General features: G+C 42.9%; 1 protein-coding gene across 15 annotated transcripts in view; it reads right to left on the reverse strand.

The window, feature by feature from the left end:
* Positions 1 to 17,753, reverse strand: part of FARS2 (phenylalanyl-tRNA synthetase 2, mitochondrial) — a 266,496-nt gene that overhangs the window by 184,291 nt on the left and 64,452 nt on the right. For all 15 annotated transcript variants that reach the window (XM_065667415.1, XM_065667418.1, XM_065667420.1 and 12 more), the window contains 2 exons: positions 9,385 to 9,544; positions 877 to 1,008 (listed from right to left, as the gene is read on the reverse strand). In XM_065667415.1, the coding sequence (XP_065523487.1) occupies positions 877 to 1,008; positions 9,385 to 9,544 (292 nt within the window). The remainder of the gene's footprint in view (positions 1 to 876; positions 1,009 to 9,384; positions 9,545 to 17,753) is intronic.

Raw genomic sequence — 17,753 nt, forward strand, 5'->3', positions numbered from 1 at the left:
AACAAAAGCTCAGGAAACCAACTGAAAAAAGGAGTACAATCTGGCTATCTGAAAGCACACTCGTGAGAATTAAACAGATCACATCCCAAAAGGTTCCCATACCTAATTAATAGTACTAGAAGACACTGAATAACAGAGATTTTAACATACGCAGTCTGCCCTGTGCTTACAAAGAACTGCCTATTCTCAGCTAATAAAATACCAAACATACAAAATTTTCTATATACCAATAATCAGAAAGAAACCCACTGATTTCTCCTCTCCTCCTTTTGCTCTGTAATAATTCCAATTAAAATAAGTTATGCTGTTCTTCATGCAGTTTACAACCTCATAAACAACCTGAGGAGAAAAGAAATAAAATGAAAGCAAAAAGCAACCTACCATTTAGCCAGTGACCAAATAGGCATATACAAGATATCACATTCATCTTTCTACGCTTTACAGATACAGGAGCACTCTGATATTCCAAGAATCAGGGGATGTTATTTGCTTATAATACTTTAAAATTGTAATGATGAATGTACTTGGCATCTCTTGGAAGGAAAAAAAAACAACCACCCAACAAAAAAAAAACCAAGACCCAAACACACCTTCATTTGTCAGTTTCTCTTTTAAAGCTGACATCTGTCTGCCTCCTTACTGCTCAAAATAAAAGGCAAGCTTTCTGCTTGCAGGCTCCAGATCACTCGCTCAATGGCTACCCTCAAATCACAGCAAGCAAGGGGTGCATTCCACCTAGGGACTATTTGTGGTGGCTACCACGAACAGAGATGTCTACGCTCACCAGGGGAGAAGGGGGCACTTCAGACTGTGAAGCTGATTGCACTGGAAGTGTTTGCTAACAGAGATGTCAATGAAGTAAAGGAGTTTCAATACCTGAGTTAACTAGCTGTTGCTCCATGACCCCGCAGCCCAGGACCTCCATCCATTCTCCCTGGAAGTTGATCTCCATCTCAAAGGAAGGGTGAGTAAACGGAAAGTAGCAGTCTACCCATCTGACTTGCAGTCCTGCAGCAGTGTTTAAAAAAATAAATAAATATGAAGGGTGTATGCTTAAAAGCCATCCCTCCCACCATCTGTAAAACTTGCCCTTCAACTAATGACACCAATTACCACAATCCTGAGAAAATAAATAGCAAACAAACTAATTCACAACACTTGCGCAAGGCGATAAATCTTAAAACTTGTGGGAAAAAATGAGCATGTCTTTTCTAATACAAAAAACGCTTTGTGCAATACAAGCACCCTTTGAAACCAAATCAATCACTTGTCAAACTCTAGCAACCACCTGGTATCATAAAAAAATGAGGAAAGATCATGGAAAGAGAGTAATTTTGTTATTCTTTGTACTAGAAAATAACTAACTACTCATAGCAAAAGCTAAGTCTTTAATGTTTACTTAGTATTTTAGGTATCAATTAGGCAAGTAATTTTTTTAATCAGAACCGATTTAAACTACAAAGCTATTCCTTCTGTATATGTTTAAATATGGAAGTTAAAAATAGGTACTAATACACACAAATAGGAACATATATACACAGAGGTTTACATTATTAAGATATGTTATATACACACATGGAGTATTCTGGACACACGATACAAAAGAGTTTAATGTTGTGTGGATGTTACATATAAGAGAAAGGTACCACTGGGTAATTCTCCCTCCTCCCCAGCTCAGCACACCACAAGTACCACTGTGCAAAGTGAGGAAACCCCTGGCATTTCAGAGCAGCAGAGACAGAAGAAGATAAAGGTTTAGAACGCCACCAAAGGCACTCTATCAAACATCCTTATATTTGATGAGTTCTAATTCTTGTAATAATTTACACCAGCTTTGTTTTGTTAAATGAATTTTTCTAGTTATTAGGTGTCAGGAAAACAAGTCTCAGAAACACGAACAGTAAAAACTCAAAAGAAGAATTGAACTGCAAATGCTGGGAGTTAATGCCTTAACCCCAAGAAGTCCATCTTTCCCTTCAGTTAGGCCAAATGCTAATCAGCACATTAGGATCATTAACAACCAGGCAGGTCTGGTTTTCAAATCAAGGGGCATAGCAGAGATTGTTTGGGTGACGGTAACTGTTAACACTCCTGGTTCGATTTCCAGGCTTTGAGTTTGTTTTGTATAAGGAACTTAAGCCATGAAATTGCATGATTTACACTGAGAGTTTTAAAGATAATTTCTGTAGACTCAACGATTAGATTTCCTTTGATTACTTCTGAAACATTAAATATGGCTACAGAAACTGAAACAGTAAGTTACCACAAAAGCAGACATATATAGCCGAAATCTAAAATACCTAATAGTTACAGGGAACTTTTCTGGTTGCTATGAACTTCCAGACGGAGAGGCCGGTTTCAAACACACACATTGGTACTTCTAAATCTTTTCTCTTAAAAATCAATCTCAGGAAGTCATAAATGCTAAAAAAGTGTTTTGGTAATTTTACACACAGAACTCATAAAACCGGAAGCATTAGCAATTACACTATTCCTAACTGTGCTGTGACTTACAGCAATCACTTTATTGCTTTTTTGTTTGCATAACCAGAAAAGACTACACAGATGAAAACAGTCCTGGGTGTACAACAGTACAGTGTGCAGAACAGATTTTTTTAATTTGCCAGTCTTGGTACAAATGCATATTTAATGCTAGGGCTGTACAACTCTGCATTCACTGCAAAGCCATGTACATATAAAATATCTTCATTTAGCTTGCAAAATTTGCAACTGCAGCAAGAATGACATTGAATAAGCAAGCAGTTCCGTGTTCAGTAACAACAGATGATGGTTTCTTTTTAATCCTCTGCTTACTTCAAAATGAAGCTCTGGGAAAGAAAGGATTTCTTTGGTTTTTGTTCTTAATTAAAATAAGCCTTAAAAGGTAAAAAAATGAATTTAAAGCTCTTTTTTCATTTTGAATTTTAATGCATATTAAATACTTAAGAAGCACTTGTTTTAAATGCAAATAAGCAAACCAAAAAGATCTGAATAAAGCAAATGAAATTCACAATGAAGAATCAACTCTCACCTTCTCTCTGTTCTCTGAATTAATAGTTAATACCATATACCACAATAATTTTATTCATACAGTAGCCAAGGCAATTGGGAATACCTCTGTAGGTTACATTCAAGTGTTCTTTCAGACTTTTGGCTCTGGAAGACTTCACTGAAAAGCAGGGGGTGCTCATCCTTCAGCAAGATTAAGCTTTCCAACTGTATTTCTATTGACTGTCACAGAATAAGTGGGTACATTTATTATTTATATACAAAATACTGTCTCGGTGTTCAATATATTCCCAAGGAATAAAGGACATACCTCACTCTCGGCAAATTGAACCACTAAAGACGTAAAAGGATTACAAAGATGAGGCTATCCATAGTACTATATAATTTACCTGATAAGGCTGAATTTATTTCTTCATGTACAACCTATGAAATGCCAACAAAAATTATATTTTCTAGAAATCTTAGGAGGTCAAGAGATGCATATCCGTCTTAAAACACAGAGGCTCTTAAAAGAGCACAGTGCTGAATCAAACTGAACACTCATCACTAGATGCAAACTCAGTGATTTCCCTAGTTCAAAGAGATGATTTTTATCAGCAGAGGACACTTGCTCATTTCACAGCTTCACAATGCTCACAGGAATCCTCCCAGTGGGTACACCTCCATTAGTAACTGTGCTGGGTTGACCCTGGCTGGATGCCAGGTGCCCACCAAAGCCGCTCTGTCACTCCCCTCCTCAACTGGATGGAGGACAGAAAACACAATGAAAGGCTCATGGGCCGAGATAAGGACAGGAAGAGCTCACTCACTCACCAGTTACTGTCACGGGCAGAACAGACTGGAGCTGGGGAAAGTGTTTAATTTATCGCTGATCAAGTCAGAGCACGGTAATGAGAACACAAAAACTAAACCTTAAACCACCTTCCCCCCACCTCCCTTCCTCCCGGGCTGAACTCCACTGCCAGTTTCTCTGCCTTCTCCCCCCACAGCAGCACAGGGCAAAAAGGGATGGGGGCTGGAGCCTGTTCATCACACTTTGTCCCTGCCGCTCCTTCCTCCTCAGGGGAGGCCTCCTCACACTCTTCCCCTGCTCCAGAATTGGGCCCCTCCCATGGCAGACAGGCCTCCCTGAACTGCTCCAGCGTGAGTCCTTCCCATGGGCTGTAGTTCTTCAGTTACTGCTCCAGTGTGGTCCCTTCCAGGGACGCAGTCCTTCAGGAACAGACTGCTCCAGTGCGGGACCCTTCCATGGGTGTAGTCCTTCAGGAACAGACTGCTCCATGTGGGCCCCCTGTGGGATCACAAGTCCTGCAGTAAACCTGCTCCAGCGCTGGCTCCTCTCTCCACGGGCCACACACAGGTCCTGTCATGAGCCTTCTCCAGTGTGGGCTTCCATGGGGTCACAGCCTCTTTTGGTCATTCTCCTGCCCCAGCACAGGGTCCTCCATGGGCTGCAGGTGGATCTGCTCCACCATGGACCACCATGGGCTGCAGGGGACAGCCTGCCACAGCAGGGGAATCTGCTCTGGTGCCTGGAGCATCTCCTCCCCTCCTTCTTCACTGACCTTGTGACAGTCCACAGAGATGTTTCTCTCTCATATTCTTGCTCCTCTCTTCTGACTGCCACTAGTGTTGTATAATTTTCTTTTTCCCTTTCTTAAATGCATTATCACAGAGGCGTTACCGCCGTCACTGATGGCCAGTGGCGTGGGTCCATCTTGGAGCCACTGGATGCGGGGGAAACTTCTGGCAGCTTCTCACAGAAGCCACCCCTGTAGCCCCTCTGCTACCAAAACCTTGCCATGCAAACCTGATACAGCAACTTACATGTCACATCTCCAGTGATTAAGAAAGAAGTGAACAGTCAATGTTATTTCTCAGAACTGAATCTGTTTAAAGAATTGGTCGTAGCCCGCACTCAAAAGTAATGGTGTTATCAGATACCAAGCTAAGCAAATGCTACCCTAAATGAGTCTCATAATGAGAAAGGCTTGACCAAAGGCACTAAAAAAGAAAGGAGAAATAAAAAAAACCCCAACCAAACAAACCTCACCACACACACACATATTAAAGCAGCCTATTGCTATTCTACAGCACAGAAGCAACAAAGCCAGAGGCACAGATGGCCTACACTGACCAGAAATTCTCTTTGTTGCTGTGAGGATTAGTTTCAGAGAAGGAATCTATGGGAGAAATTGGGAGAGGGGTGCAGGGCAGGTGCTGGGGAGCACAGAAGGTATCAAGCCATGGCCATCATTTGAGGGGTGTGTTGATTTGTAAGTACTCGGCACTTCATTGCTTCAGCTAATTTACCTCCCTTGCAGCAGACAGAAGCTGGGTGCCCATGACCCTACATTAGCTCACATTTTTCAGAAGTTATCAGCCAGACCATTATGTCCTCAATAAATGATTCAATTTTTTTTCTCTTTTTAAACTCGTTACACTCAGATCTCCATGCACTTGAAGGAGACGCCAGTACAAACAGAGTCAAGAAGAAAGAGCTGAACAACAAGTTTGATTTAAGATCACCCACTGGCTGTTCAGTGAGACCCAGCAGCAGCAAAACCATCAGTCAAAGCACAGCATTACTCACCCTTCTGCCTTCTCTTATCGCTGCTTAGGAACTGGGTAGATAAATATGGGACAGCAGTGAATTTGGGGCCATTTAATGTAAAGCAACAAATCACAGAAGCAGCACAGAGTCATTCTTTTCTGTTCACTATAGTAAAATTACTTATGAATTTCTCAGAGTGCAGAAAGCTTTTGGCAAACTACAGAAGGGTTAGGGAAAGAACTGGAGTTGGGAAAGATTAACTGACTTTATGAGGAAATGTAAAACAGCTAACCTTGGAAAGCCTCATTAAAAGGTATCTAAATTGACACAGAACAGACATTCTACACTGAGAGATCTGCATGTGAGGATGGAGGTGTAAGTTAAATTATTGGATTTTAAGTGTGCACTTAAACCTGCCAGTAACAGATGAAAACTAAGAAAGGCAATCTCTAGGCATAATATTTGAAATAGCTTCCTGACAGAAGATTCCCATGAAAAAATGAATGCCCATCACCTGTAGAATGCAAATCGGACAGGACATACCATTGGAAAATATCACTGAAAGAACTATCTTACATTGTCAAGTATTTAAGACAACTGATTGCATGCTCTAGGTCTTTCTCTCTCCCTAATACCTGTTGTTCCTTTGCCTACTGGCAAAGCAAGGAAGAAATAAAAAGACAAAACTTGGGAATAAATGTAAGTGCAGATTTTTTATGAAATCTTTGACCTTCCTCATTACAACTTAGTGATCTCTAAGCAACTTTAGTTAAATTGTTTACTGACATACACAGCACTAAAGTATCCAAATAGCATGGGACGAGTCAGGTAAAACAAAATTGCCTCATTGAATATTATGAAAACTAACCCAGAAAAAAAGAAAAGAAAAGAGAAGAAAAGAGAGGAAAAGAGAAGAAAAGAGAGGAAAAGAAAGAGAGGAAAAGAGAGGAAAAGAAAGAGAGGAAAAGAGAGGAAAAGAGAGGAAAAGAGAGGAAAGGAAAGGAAAGGAAAGGAAAGGAAAGGAAAGGAAAGGAAAGGAAAGGAAAGGAAAGGAAAGGAAAGGAAAGGAAAGGAAAGGAAAGGAAAGGAAAGGAAAGGAAAGGAAAGGAAAGGAAAGGAAAGGAAAGGAAAGGAAAGGAAAGGAAAGGAAAGGAAAGGAAAGGAAAGGAAAGGAAAGGAAAGGAAAGGAAAGAAAAGAAAAGAAAAGAAAAGAAAAGAAAAGAAAAGAAAAGAAAAGAAAAGAAAAGAAAAGAAAAGAAAAGAAAAGAAAAGAAAAGAAAAGAAAAGAAAAGAAAAGAGAAAAGAAAAAGAAAAGAAAAAAGAAAAGAAAAAGAAAAGAAAAAGAAAAGAAAAAGAAAAGAAAAAGAAAAGAAAAAAGAAAAGAAAAAGAAAAGATGTGACTTTTCTGCAGGTATCCTCAATCTATCATCAACCTGAGGAGGTAAATTCCCAGAGGAGCACTGCGGAAACACAGCTATCCAACTCCAGGACTTCAGGCCTAAGATAGTTTATGCACAACTACTGTGCATGGTAGACTTAATCTGCAATCCAAACAATCTGCGTATGAATAACAGTTGACTGTGTGACAATGGAACATTTCAGTAGCTTACTGCAGCTATGATCACACTATGCTGCTAGAAAAGACGTGCAACTTCACTGCAGTATTCTGCTGACAGCACAGGCTGTAAAGAATACAACTGATGTGAAGTCTACGAGGGATGAAATTTTTGCTTTTAGCAGAACACAAGGCCTTATGGAATATCTGTACAGAGGAAAAAAATCAGAATTCTTCCATGAGCAACAGATGCAGCAAAATACATTTAAAATTTTAAGTTAAAATCTACATGACTTGAGACAAAAAAAAAAAAAATAATCACAAGTGTCATGTAAAGTGAAGAGCAAAATGAGAGTTAAAAGATGACAGCTGTTAAAAGACAAGTTTAACTATGTGTGCCCCAGGTCACTTGCACTGAACCCATCTCATGTTTAGTGCCTGGCACAAAGTTTGCTTCTTTGAATACTACCTTCCTGTTTGTATTATAAGCTTAAAAGATGAAGGTGGCGATGGGGAGAGAGCTCAATATTGTGGGAATATGAATGGGGGGAAGGGGAGATATAATTAAGTTTAAATCACTAACTATATCTTATCTTTTTATTTCATGAAAAATATTGAGGGCATAGAAATATAAAACCCTTACAGCAAGAAGGTGGCACCTACTTTAAGTCTGTAGGTTTACGATCATTTAAGAATAATTTTTTTAGTATCTGTTGAGCTATTGTATGGACTGCAGAAGAACTAGTAATAGCAATATACTAAAGCTTAAAGTGGAGCATCTGTCAACAGTTAGAGAAGGATGCCACAGCAGTCTCAGATACCACTAATAACTCCTAGAAATTGCTCACTTTAAACAACATCCTCAGCCTCTGAAGTTGATCTAAAAATATCTTTCTTACTATTACTCATTTTGATCCTAATTTTGTATGTTTCAAAAGGCCACTGTTAAATAAAATACAACCAGAAGAAAATCTGAACTCAGGAAATTAAAATGTTTGTGTCCAGGTAGAATAGAACAAAAACCGGTAAAATTTTTGCTTACTGTAAATCCAAGTTTAGAATGTCAGAAAAATATTCAAGTAGTCATACACAGAACTTGTTACTATTATCAATGCACTCTTGGAGCTACTAGAAATACAGCAGGCATCTTAAAAGAGCTCTGAAAGCAGCCAGGATACCTCATGCATTCTAATACTATCCAGTATTTCCTCAATAGAAAAATGAATCAATTCAGGAGAGCAACCTACTTGCCAGGAAATAGCATTAACACAGCAATTTTGACTGAGGCCATTTATAAATTCAGCTCCTGGAACTGAAAGCAGGTATTTCTGAGGAAAGGATATTTCATTTGTATATGCAGAATTCATTACCCTTCCTCATTCCACTCTAAATACCGAAAAACAATTATTTTTTCAGCTTGGTGCAAACTTAGCAAACACCATCTCCCCTCAGCTCCAAGGTTTAATTTCTCTGCACAAGGAAAATGCTCAAGGCACTTTGTGTGCACATGTAGCAAAGCAGCACACGAACATACATGCCCCTTCTCTTCTCCTGTCAATTCCATGCTGCCAATGTGAGATGTGATCTGCAACCTCCTCAGCAGCACCCAAGCTCTGATACATCCCCAGATGCAGTGCTGCAGCCACACTCTTGTCTCTCTAGGAACACAGGAAGCCCACGAGGAAGCACACTGGGTCCTGCACAGCTTTGTGCAGGAGATCACTGAGTTTACACAAACAGGTGCCAGACAAGTGCCTGAAGTTGGGTTTGGCATGTGTTGCTACTTGTATTCATGCCCACTATATTAACCTGACATGCTGCATACTGAAACATTTCCACAAACATCTGATAATTCAACAGTGTTGCACGAATCAGTATTTAGAAAAACCAAGAAAGGAGTGTGTGTGGCCTCTTGGGCTGTGTTCAGTAATGTTACAAGGTGTGGATATAAGAGTATTAAAGCACAATATGTATAAATACAGGTTACAGCTGAAAGGTCAATCAATAGCCATTTACACTGACATTGAAAAACACTGGATGGGAACCCTGGCAAAACTTTAGACAAAAATGTAATAGTAAAAAATTTCAATGAAGATTCCTAAAATTACTGTAACTCTCATTAGAAAAAAGAAACACTGCTTTTTCAGTTTACCAGCTGTCAACATCCCCCTTAAACCTCCTGGTCTTATTATGCAGTAAAATGCTTCTCAAAAGTTCAGATGCCTACAGCCATCAGCAGTCCAGGAAAAAAGGCACATGAACCTACCATCACCAAAGATGTGAGTCATGAGCTTTGTGAGCACTTGCTTCAGGTTGAACTCCACCAGCCTCACTGCCTCCATGGTGTGACACTCTTGCTTGTGCGCAGTGCGATGACCTTGCTCAAACAACTGCAAGCCTTCACCATCCTTAATGTTGGAGAACAACTAGAATAAAACCACAAGAACACCAGTGCATTCCATTAATGACTTTCCAAATGGAAACACAAATTCAGTTATATTGATTCAAGTGGGAATCTTACCTGCTAAGTCTGCACCATGAAAAACAAAAACGTAAAGACTGATCTTACAAAATTCTGCTCACTAAACACAGAAATCATTGCAAGAACAGAAAAACTTAAACAATAAGATTTATTTCTGTACCGTATCTTCAAATAACATGATACAAAAGAAACATTTTTTTTCTGATGCTGTTACTTTGAATATTAACATGCAGAACAAAGTACAAGCTACAGTATACGTAAATTATATCCCCCAAAACTGTAATACAAAGTGGCGTTTATTACAGCTCTAACTTTTAGTAATTGAATGATGTAAAAGAAACACCAAAACACCCAACTCTTTTTAAAAGCTGTAATCAAATGAACTTGAAAGCAGCAAACAGAAAACCCAAACAAAACCAACCAAATAAATACCAAACCAACCAACTAATCAAAATCCAAACAACAACCACATAAAACACAGTGTAACAAAAACTTTAGCTGCTTATATTTGACTCACCTTGGGTAGTTTATTCATTTAAGGACTACAATTTTCCTGTGTTTTCCCCCACACAGCACCTTTCTGTGCACAGAAATTTTGTCTATGGGGCATTTAAGGATTCCTGGTCTTAGTCAGAAGTTTTCACATACATCACAAAGCACAGGAGCAGGCTGTATTTGGGATGTGACAGACCTGCTCTTCATGCAGAGGCCACTCTCTACCACATCTGCTGCAAGTTTCAGTTTCCTATGCATCTCCATACATTTCTGACCAGGTGATCCCAGATAGATAGGTACTGGCAAATGCGCATCCTCTCAGACCAGTAAAACACTCTCACTAAGCCACGCTGTTGGAGGCTCTGTGTTTTAGGCAGACAAGCAGGCGGTTTTACACTCTAAATAGTACTCCTGTTGGAAATCCTTACAGCTGTACAAAACCCACCTCTGTTAAGTCCAGAGGGCAGGGAGAGCTAACTGTAACACTTGCTTCTAGCGCCTTTTCCTACCTTTTCTCCTCCACCTTCCCATATTCAAGCAAGCACACAGAAGGAAAACACACACATTGATATTTTCCTCACAGTAAGCCTCCCAACATAACTGTCTCTTACTGAGGAGATGCCACAAACAGTGAGCAGCCTTCACAACTCACAGATACGGAAATTGTTTTAATTGCAGTTTGATGACTTCAGTGCACTAAATGCTCTAAAATAAAGTTCAAGTGAACCTCTGATAGTCTGCAAGTGCTGGGCACAATTAATCAAGACTAGCTTCTAGCACGTTTCATACAGACACAACGCATGCAGAAAGAGTCAGAGTTTAGGTAGCATACAAACTAGCAGCAAAATGGATTGAGGGAATAAAAAAATCCCATCAGTAGCATTTAACTGTGTATTGCTAGTCAGAAGGAGGCTTGGCTGGCATACAGAGAAAACACCTCTCAAGTTAATCTCCTTAGCACTCTGCAGAAAAATACAAAGTAAAAAGAGAAATACCAAATAAGAATTTATCCATCAGTTTAACAAAAAATGCCTTTAATAATCAAAAGGCAGCAACTTGACAAAGCTAGGTATTACACCTTTAAATAAGAGATCCTTTATTCAAGTGCTGACCTGAAAGATTAAACCCCTTTCTTCCTACTGGCATTATTTCTGCACTGGCTGTAAGAAGCAGATAATACCCACCTTACAACTAATTTACTGTCAGTAGAGCAGATCAGTCTTCTAGCATGTGGTTTTGAAAGCCAGGGGGTGTTCACAGTGGCCAGCATTAGCCTAGTCAGGTTAATCATCTTAGGCTCACCGGGTGGTCAACAGACACAGGCTCTCCCACACAGGAACCTGGAGCAGCTAAATTAGGTTACTGCTCTGAACTACCCTCTACAAGTAGCTACTTTTGCTTTCTAGTGACTGAAGAGCCTACCCTCAGTAAGCCAGAAACAGTTTTCAGGCCACAGAGATGCTCCTCCCTTGGATTAGAATATACTGCATTTACACATTAGAAGATGTATTTCTTATTTTCCCCCACCAGCAGTACTTTGGAACATAAAATTCTCTTCATCCTCTTCCCCTTCATTACTTCCACTGCCTGCAAGGCAGGTAGTTTGGACACTGCCTTTAAAATGCAACACTTGTATCAACAAGTTTTGTGGGCAACAAGGACAGCGGGATTGAGTGCGCCCTCAGCAAGTTTGCCGATGACACCAAGCTGTGTGGTTCAGTTGATATGCTGGAGGGAATCACAGAATCACAGAATCACAGAATCCCAAGGGTTGGAAGGGACCTAAAAAGATCATCTAGTCCAACCCCCCTGCAAGAGCAGGGTAACCTACAGTACATCACACAGGAACTTGTCCAGGCGGGCCTTGAATATCTCCAGTGTAGGAGACTCCACAACCCCCCTGGGCAGCCTGTTCCAGTGCTCTGTCACTCTTACAGTAAAGAAGTTCTTCCTGATGTTAACGTGGAACTTCCTATGTTTCAGTTTACACCCATTGCCCCTTGTCCTATCACTGGATATCACTGAAAAAAGCCTAGCTCCATCATCCTGACACCTACCCTTCACATATTTGTAAACATTGATGAGGTCACCCCTCAGTCTCCTCTTCTCCAAGCTAAAGAGACCCAGCTCCCTCAGCCTCTCCTCATAAGGGAGATGTTCCACTCCCTTAATCATCTTTGTGGCTCTGCGCTGGACTCCTTCAAGCAATTCCCTGTCCTTCTTGAACAGAGGGGCCCAGAACTGGACGCAATATTCCAGATGCGGCCTCACCAAGGCTGAGTAGAGGGGGAGGAGAACCTCTCTTGACCTACTAACCACTCCCTTTCTAATGCACCCTAAGATGCCATTTGCCTTCTTGGCCACAAGAGCACATTGCTGGCTCATGGTCATCCTCCTATCCACCAGGACCCCCAGGTCCCTTTCCCCTTCGCTACTTTCCAGCAGGTCAACCCCCAACCTGTACTGGTACATGGGGTTGTTCTTCCCCAGATGCAAGACTCTACACTTGCCCTTGTTAAATTTCATCAAGTTTCTCCCCGCCCAACTCTCCAGCCTGTCCAGGTCTCGCTGAATGGCAGCACAGTCCTCTGGTGTGTCAGCCACTCCTCCCAGTTTTGTGTCATCAGCAAACTTGCTGAGGGTGCACTCAGTTCCCTCATCCAGGTCATTGATGAAAATATTAAACAGCACCGGTCCCAGCACCGACCCCTGAGGAACTCCACTAGTCACAGACCTCCAGCTAGATTCTGCGCCATTGACCACAACTCTCTGCCTTCTTCCTTTCAACCAGTTCTCGATCCACCTCACTACTTGATCGTCAAGCCCACACTTCCTCAGCTTATCTATGAGGATGCTGTGGGAGACAGTATCAAATGCCTTACTGAAATCAAGAAAAACCACATCTACCGCTCTACCATCATCCCTCCACCTAGTCACTTCCTCATAGAAGGCTATAAGGTTGGTCATACATGACTTCCCCCTCATAAAACCATGTTGGCTGTTCTTAATGACCCCCTCATCCTTGATATGCCTAGTGATGGAGTCAAGAATAAGTTGTTCCATCATCTTTCCAGGGATGGAGGTAAGGCTGACCGGTCTATAATTACCCGGGTCCTCCTTCTTGCCCTTCTTATAGATTGGTGTGACCTTTGCCATCCGCCAATCCTCAGGCACCTCGCCCATTTCCCACGACTTACCAAAGATGATGGAAAGTGGCCTAGCAATGACCTCCGCCAGCTCCCTCAGCACCCGTGGGTGCATTCCATCCGGACCCATCGATTTACAGATGTCCAGTTTGCATAGCTGATCCCTAACCCAATCCTCATCTACCAAAGCAAACTCCTCCTTTGTCCTGACTCCTTCTGGGGCTATAGAAATCCGGGGCCCTCGGGGAGAGTCTGCAGGAGTAAAGACAGAGGCAAAGAAGGCATTCAGCACCTCTGCCTTCTTTATATCCTCTGTCTCCAGGGTACCCACTTCGTTCAGCAGTGGGCCTATATTGCCTCTTGTTTTAGTTTTATTTGCTATGTATTTGAAGAAGCCCTTTCTATTGTCTTTAACCCGACTAGCAAGATTGAGTTCCAAGGAGGCCTTAGCTGTCCTAATTGCCTCCCTACATCCTCTAACAACTGTCCTATATTCCTCCCAAGCGGCCAGCCCCTCCTTCCATAATCCATAGATTCTCCTTTTCCACTTGAGTTTGCCCAGCAGCTCCTTGTTTAACCACGCCGGTCTCCTAGATCCCTTACTTGACTTCCTACTCATTGGGACGCTCCGATCCTGAGCTTGGAAGAAGCAGTCCTTGAATGCTAACCAACTATCTTGAGCCCCTTTACCGCCTAGTACACTTTCCCATGAGACTTCCCTTAGCAGTTGACTGAAGAGGCCAAAGTTGGCCCTTCGGAAATCCAGAACTGTGGCTTTGCTAGGTATTCTATTCCTCCCACACAGGATCCTAAACTCCACCATCTCATGGTCACTGCAGCCAAGGCTGCCATTGACCGTCACCACTTCGACCAAACCCTCCTTGTTGGCGAGTACTAAATCTAGCAGCGCTGCTCCCCTAGTTGGTACGTCCACCATTTGCATTAAGAAATTATCATCAATGCACTCGAGGAACCTCCTAGACTGTGAATGACTGGCTGTGTGAGTCTTCCAGCAAATATCGGGGTAATTAAAGTCCCCCACGACGACTAAGGCATGTAGTCGCGAGGCTACTTCCAGTTGCCTGTAGAAAGCCTCATCAACTCCTTCGTCCTGATCAGGAGGTCTGTAATAGACCCCCACAACTGTATCACCCGTGCCAGTCAGCCCCTTGATTCGTACCCACAGACATTCCACTTGCTCCTCATCCGACCCCGGACAGAACTCAATACATTCTAGTTGCTCTCTCACGTAAAGAGCAACTCCACCACCTCGCTTCGCTGACCTATCTTTCCTAAAAAGGACATAGCCATCCATGACCACATTCCAGTCATGTGAACTGTCCCACCATGTCTCTGTAATCGCCACTAGATCATAACCTTTAGCCCGCACACAGACTTCTAACTCCTCCTGTTTATTCCCCATGCTGCGTGCATTGGTGTACAGGCATTTCAGGGAGCCAGTCCTAGTACTCTTTTTCCCCTGCGGGACAGGGTCTAAAGAGCTATCCTTTCCCACAAGTGAAACAAGAGATTGATAGTCCTCCTTAGCCCGCCATCCTTCAATCCGTAGCATGTTCCTCTTGGGCTTGTCCCCAACAGGCCCAGTTAAATCCCCTCCCCCCTTCCTAACTAGTTTAAAGCCCTGTCAATAAGCCCTGCTAACTCCTGCCCCAAAACCCTTTTTTTCTCTGGGACTGGTGTATCCCGCCTGTCACCAGCAAACCAGGTGTCCCATACAGCAGCCCGTGACTGAAAAACCCAAACCCCTGCCTTTGGCACCAGTCACGTAGCCATACATTAACCTGCAGAGTCTTCTTATATATCCCTTCACCCTCGCTTGCAACAGGTATGGAGGCAAACACCACTTGCGCTCCAGACCCTTTAACCAGCCGTCCCAGGGCCCTGTAGTCTCTCTTCATTGCCCTTACGTTCCTCGTAATAATTTCGTCACTGCCAACCTGAAAAACCAGCAGCGGATAGTAGTCAGACGGCTGCACCAGTTCAGAGAGCTTCTTTTTAACATCTCTAATCCGAGCCCCAGGCAGGCAGCAGACCTCCCTGTGTGGTGGATCCGGTCGACAAATGGGCCCTTCTGTTCCCCTCAGAAGGGAGTCACCCACCACAATTACTCTTCTTTTCTTCTTGGTTGGGGAAGTTCTGAGGCATGTGGGTGAGTGACTAGCCCTGGGTGACTCACTAGATAGATTTGCCTCACCATCTCCATTCACCTGGCCCTGAATTTCCAAGACCTCGTACCTGTTATTCAAGGGCAACTGGGAGGGAGGAAGGGATTGTGAGGGTTTTCGCTTACCTCTCCGAGGAGGAACCTCCCTCCATCCATCCTTGTCCATTAAGCTCTCTCCTTCTGTCTGATGGTAGGAGGGAAGGGGATCCATATCTTGTTGAACCACTTCCCTCTGCCCTTGCCTTAGGGTGTGGCTCCACCAATCTATTTCACTTTCACACTCTCTAATGGCTCTCAACCTTTCTACCTCCTCCCTCAGTTCAGCCACCTGCCTGAGCAGGTCATTTATTTGCTCACAGCGAACACAAGCAGTGTCACTGGCTCCCTCCAATACAAGTGCCAGGCTCAGGCATTCGCTGCAGCCAGAGACCTGCACAGCTGCATGTCTGCAGGAAGGCTCAGTCTGGATGCCACCCAGAGGGACCTTGACACGCTTGCGAGGTGGGCTGATGCCAACCTTATGAAGTTCAACCATGCCAAGTGCAAGGTCCTACACCTGGGTCGGAGCAATCCCAGGCACAGCTACAGGTTGGGCAGAGAAGAGATTCAGAGCGGCCCTGCAGAGAAGGACTTGGGGGTGCTGGTTGATGAGAAAATGAACATGAGCCAGCTTCAGTGTGCGCTCGCAGCCCAGAAAGCCAACCGTATCCTGGGCTGCATCAAAAGGAGCCTGACCAGCAGGTCGAAGGAGGTGATCCTGCCCCTCTACTCTGCTCTTGTGAGACCTCACCTGGAGTATTGTGTGCAGTTCTGGTGTCCTCAACATAAAAAGGACATGGAACTGTTGGAACAAGTCCAGAGGAGGGCCACGAGGATGATCAGGGGACTGATCAGCACCTCCTGTATGAAGACAGGCTGAGAAAGTTGGGGCTGTTCAGCCTGGAGAAGAGAAGGCTGCGTGGAGACCTCATAGCAGCCTTCCAGTACCTGAAGGGGGGCTATAGGGATGCTGGGGAGGGACTCTTCGTCAGGGACTGTAGTGACAGGACAAGGGGTAATGGGCTAAAACTTAAACAGGGAAGTTCAGGTTAGATATAAGGAGGATGTTTTTTACTGTGAGGGTGGTGAGGCACTGGAATGGGTTACCCAAGGAATTTGTGAATGCTCCACCCCAGCAGTGTTCAAGTCAAGGTTAGACAGAGCCTTGGGTGACATGGTTTAATGTGAGGTGTCCCTGCCCATGGCAGGGGGGTTAGAACTAGATGATCTTGAGGTCCTTTCTAACCCTAACTATTCTATGATTCTATGCTTCTAAGTACATAGAAGTACTTTTCCTTACCACTGTATTATTCCTGAACTGTTGATATTACAATTACTGTCTGAAGCAAAATTCCATTTTAGTAGATTATATCAGATGTGGCAATAAAATACATGCAAGAATCACAGAGTAAATACATTTAGTCATACCCCAGCCCTTTAACCTGCCTGCCTCTTCATCCTGCCAAACCAGCCATATGCACCATCTCCTTCTCTGTGCCAAGGACAAGTGCCATGCAGCTGTGCACTGAGCCAGGCTGGGAGGTGGATCTGGATGAGATGTAACCCAGGAGAAGCAAAGAAACTAAGTGATGTGAAAATGTTGAAATTCAGTTCAGCAATCACTTATCTGCACACTGGCAGCATCAAGAGACATGCTGGCACACGTGATGGGGCTGGGCCACTTTTGGCATAGGCATGAATCTATGCCACTTTGCGCAGCTTGTGAAAGCACAGCCTTAGGGGAGTCCCCAGGAAACAGGTAGCAGCAAGGAAATATTCCCCTTTACAGTCAAGCACAGAAAGGCACTTTGGTATTCTCCACAGAGGCTCCAACAGCTCCCATCATCTCCAGCACAGCTGTAGACAGGGTTATACTGACACACAAGAGAAAAAAAAAAAAAGCCTTACAGTTTTATTAACATTTATTCCCTTCTTTCCATTCACTGACACTGCTATGTAAATATGAGCAGCTTTAAACTGATACACCAATTTCACTATTACAGTGACTGAACTCTGCTAAGTACACGTCTAGGATTAGAAACGCTTCAACATTTCTGTATACATAAAGCCAGGAAAGTCAAGGCTTGAATAAAATGAAGAATCACCTACAGCCACTCCTTTCTGATGTCAGTTCTTCTCAAAACACATATCTGAGCAAATGGAAAAAAAAAATATATAACTGTACTGCATAAAACACTGACACATCCAAGATGCCACAATTTCACATGCATTTATTCCTTCAGTGCAGACTCAAATAAAATGCACTGTTATTGTTTTGAATATGATCA

The sequence above is a fragment of the Lathamus discolor genome, chromosome 2, assembly GCF_037157495.1.
Source record: "Lathamus discolor isolate bLatDis1 chromosome 2, bLatDis1.hap1, whole genome shotgun sequence".
In the NCBI taxonomy this organism is placed as follows: domain Eukaryota; kingdom Metazoa; phylum Chordata; class Aves; order Psittaciformes; family Psittacidae; genus Lathamus; species Lathamus discolor.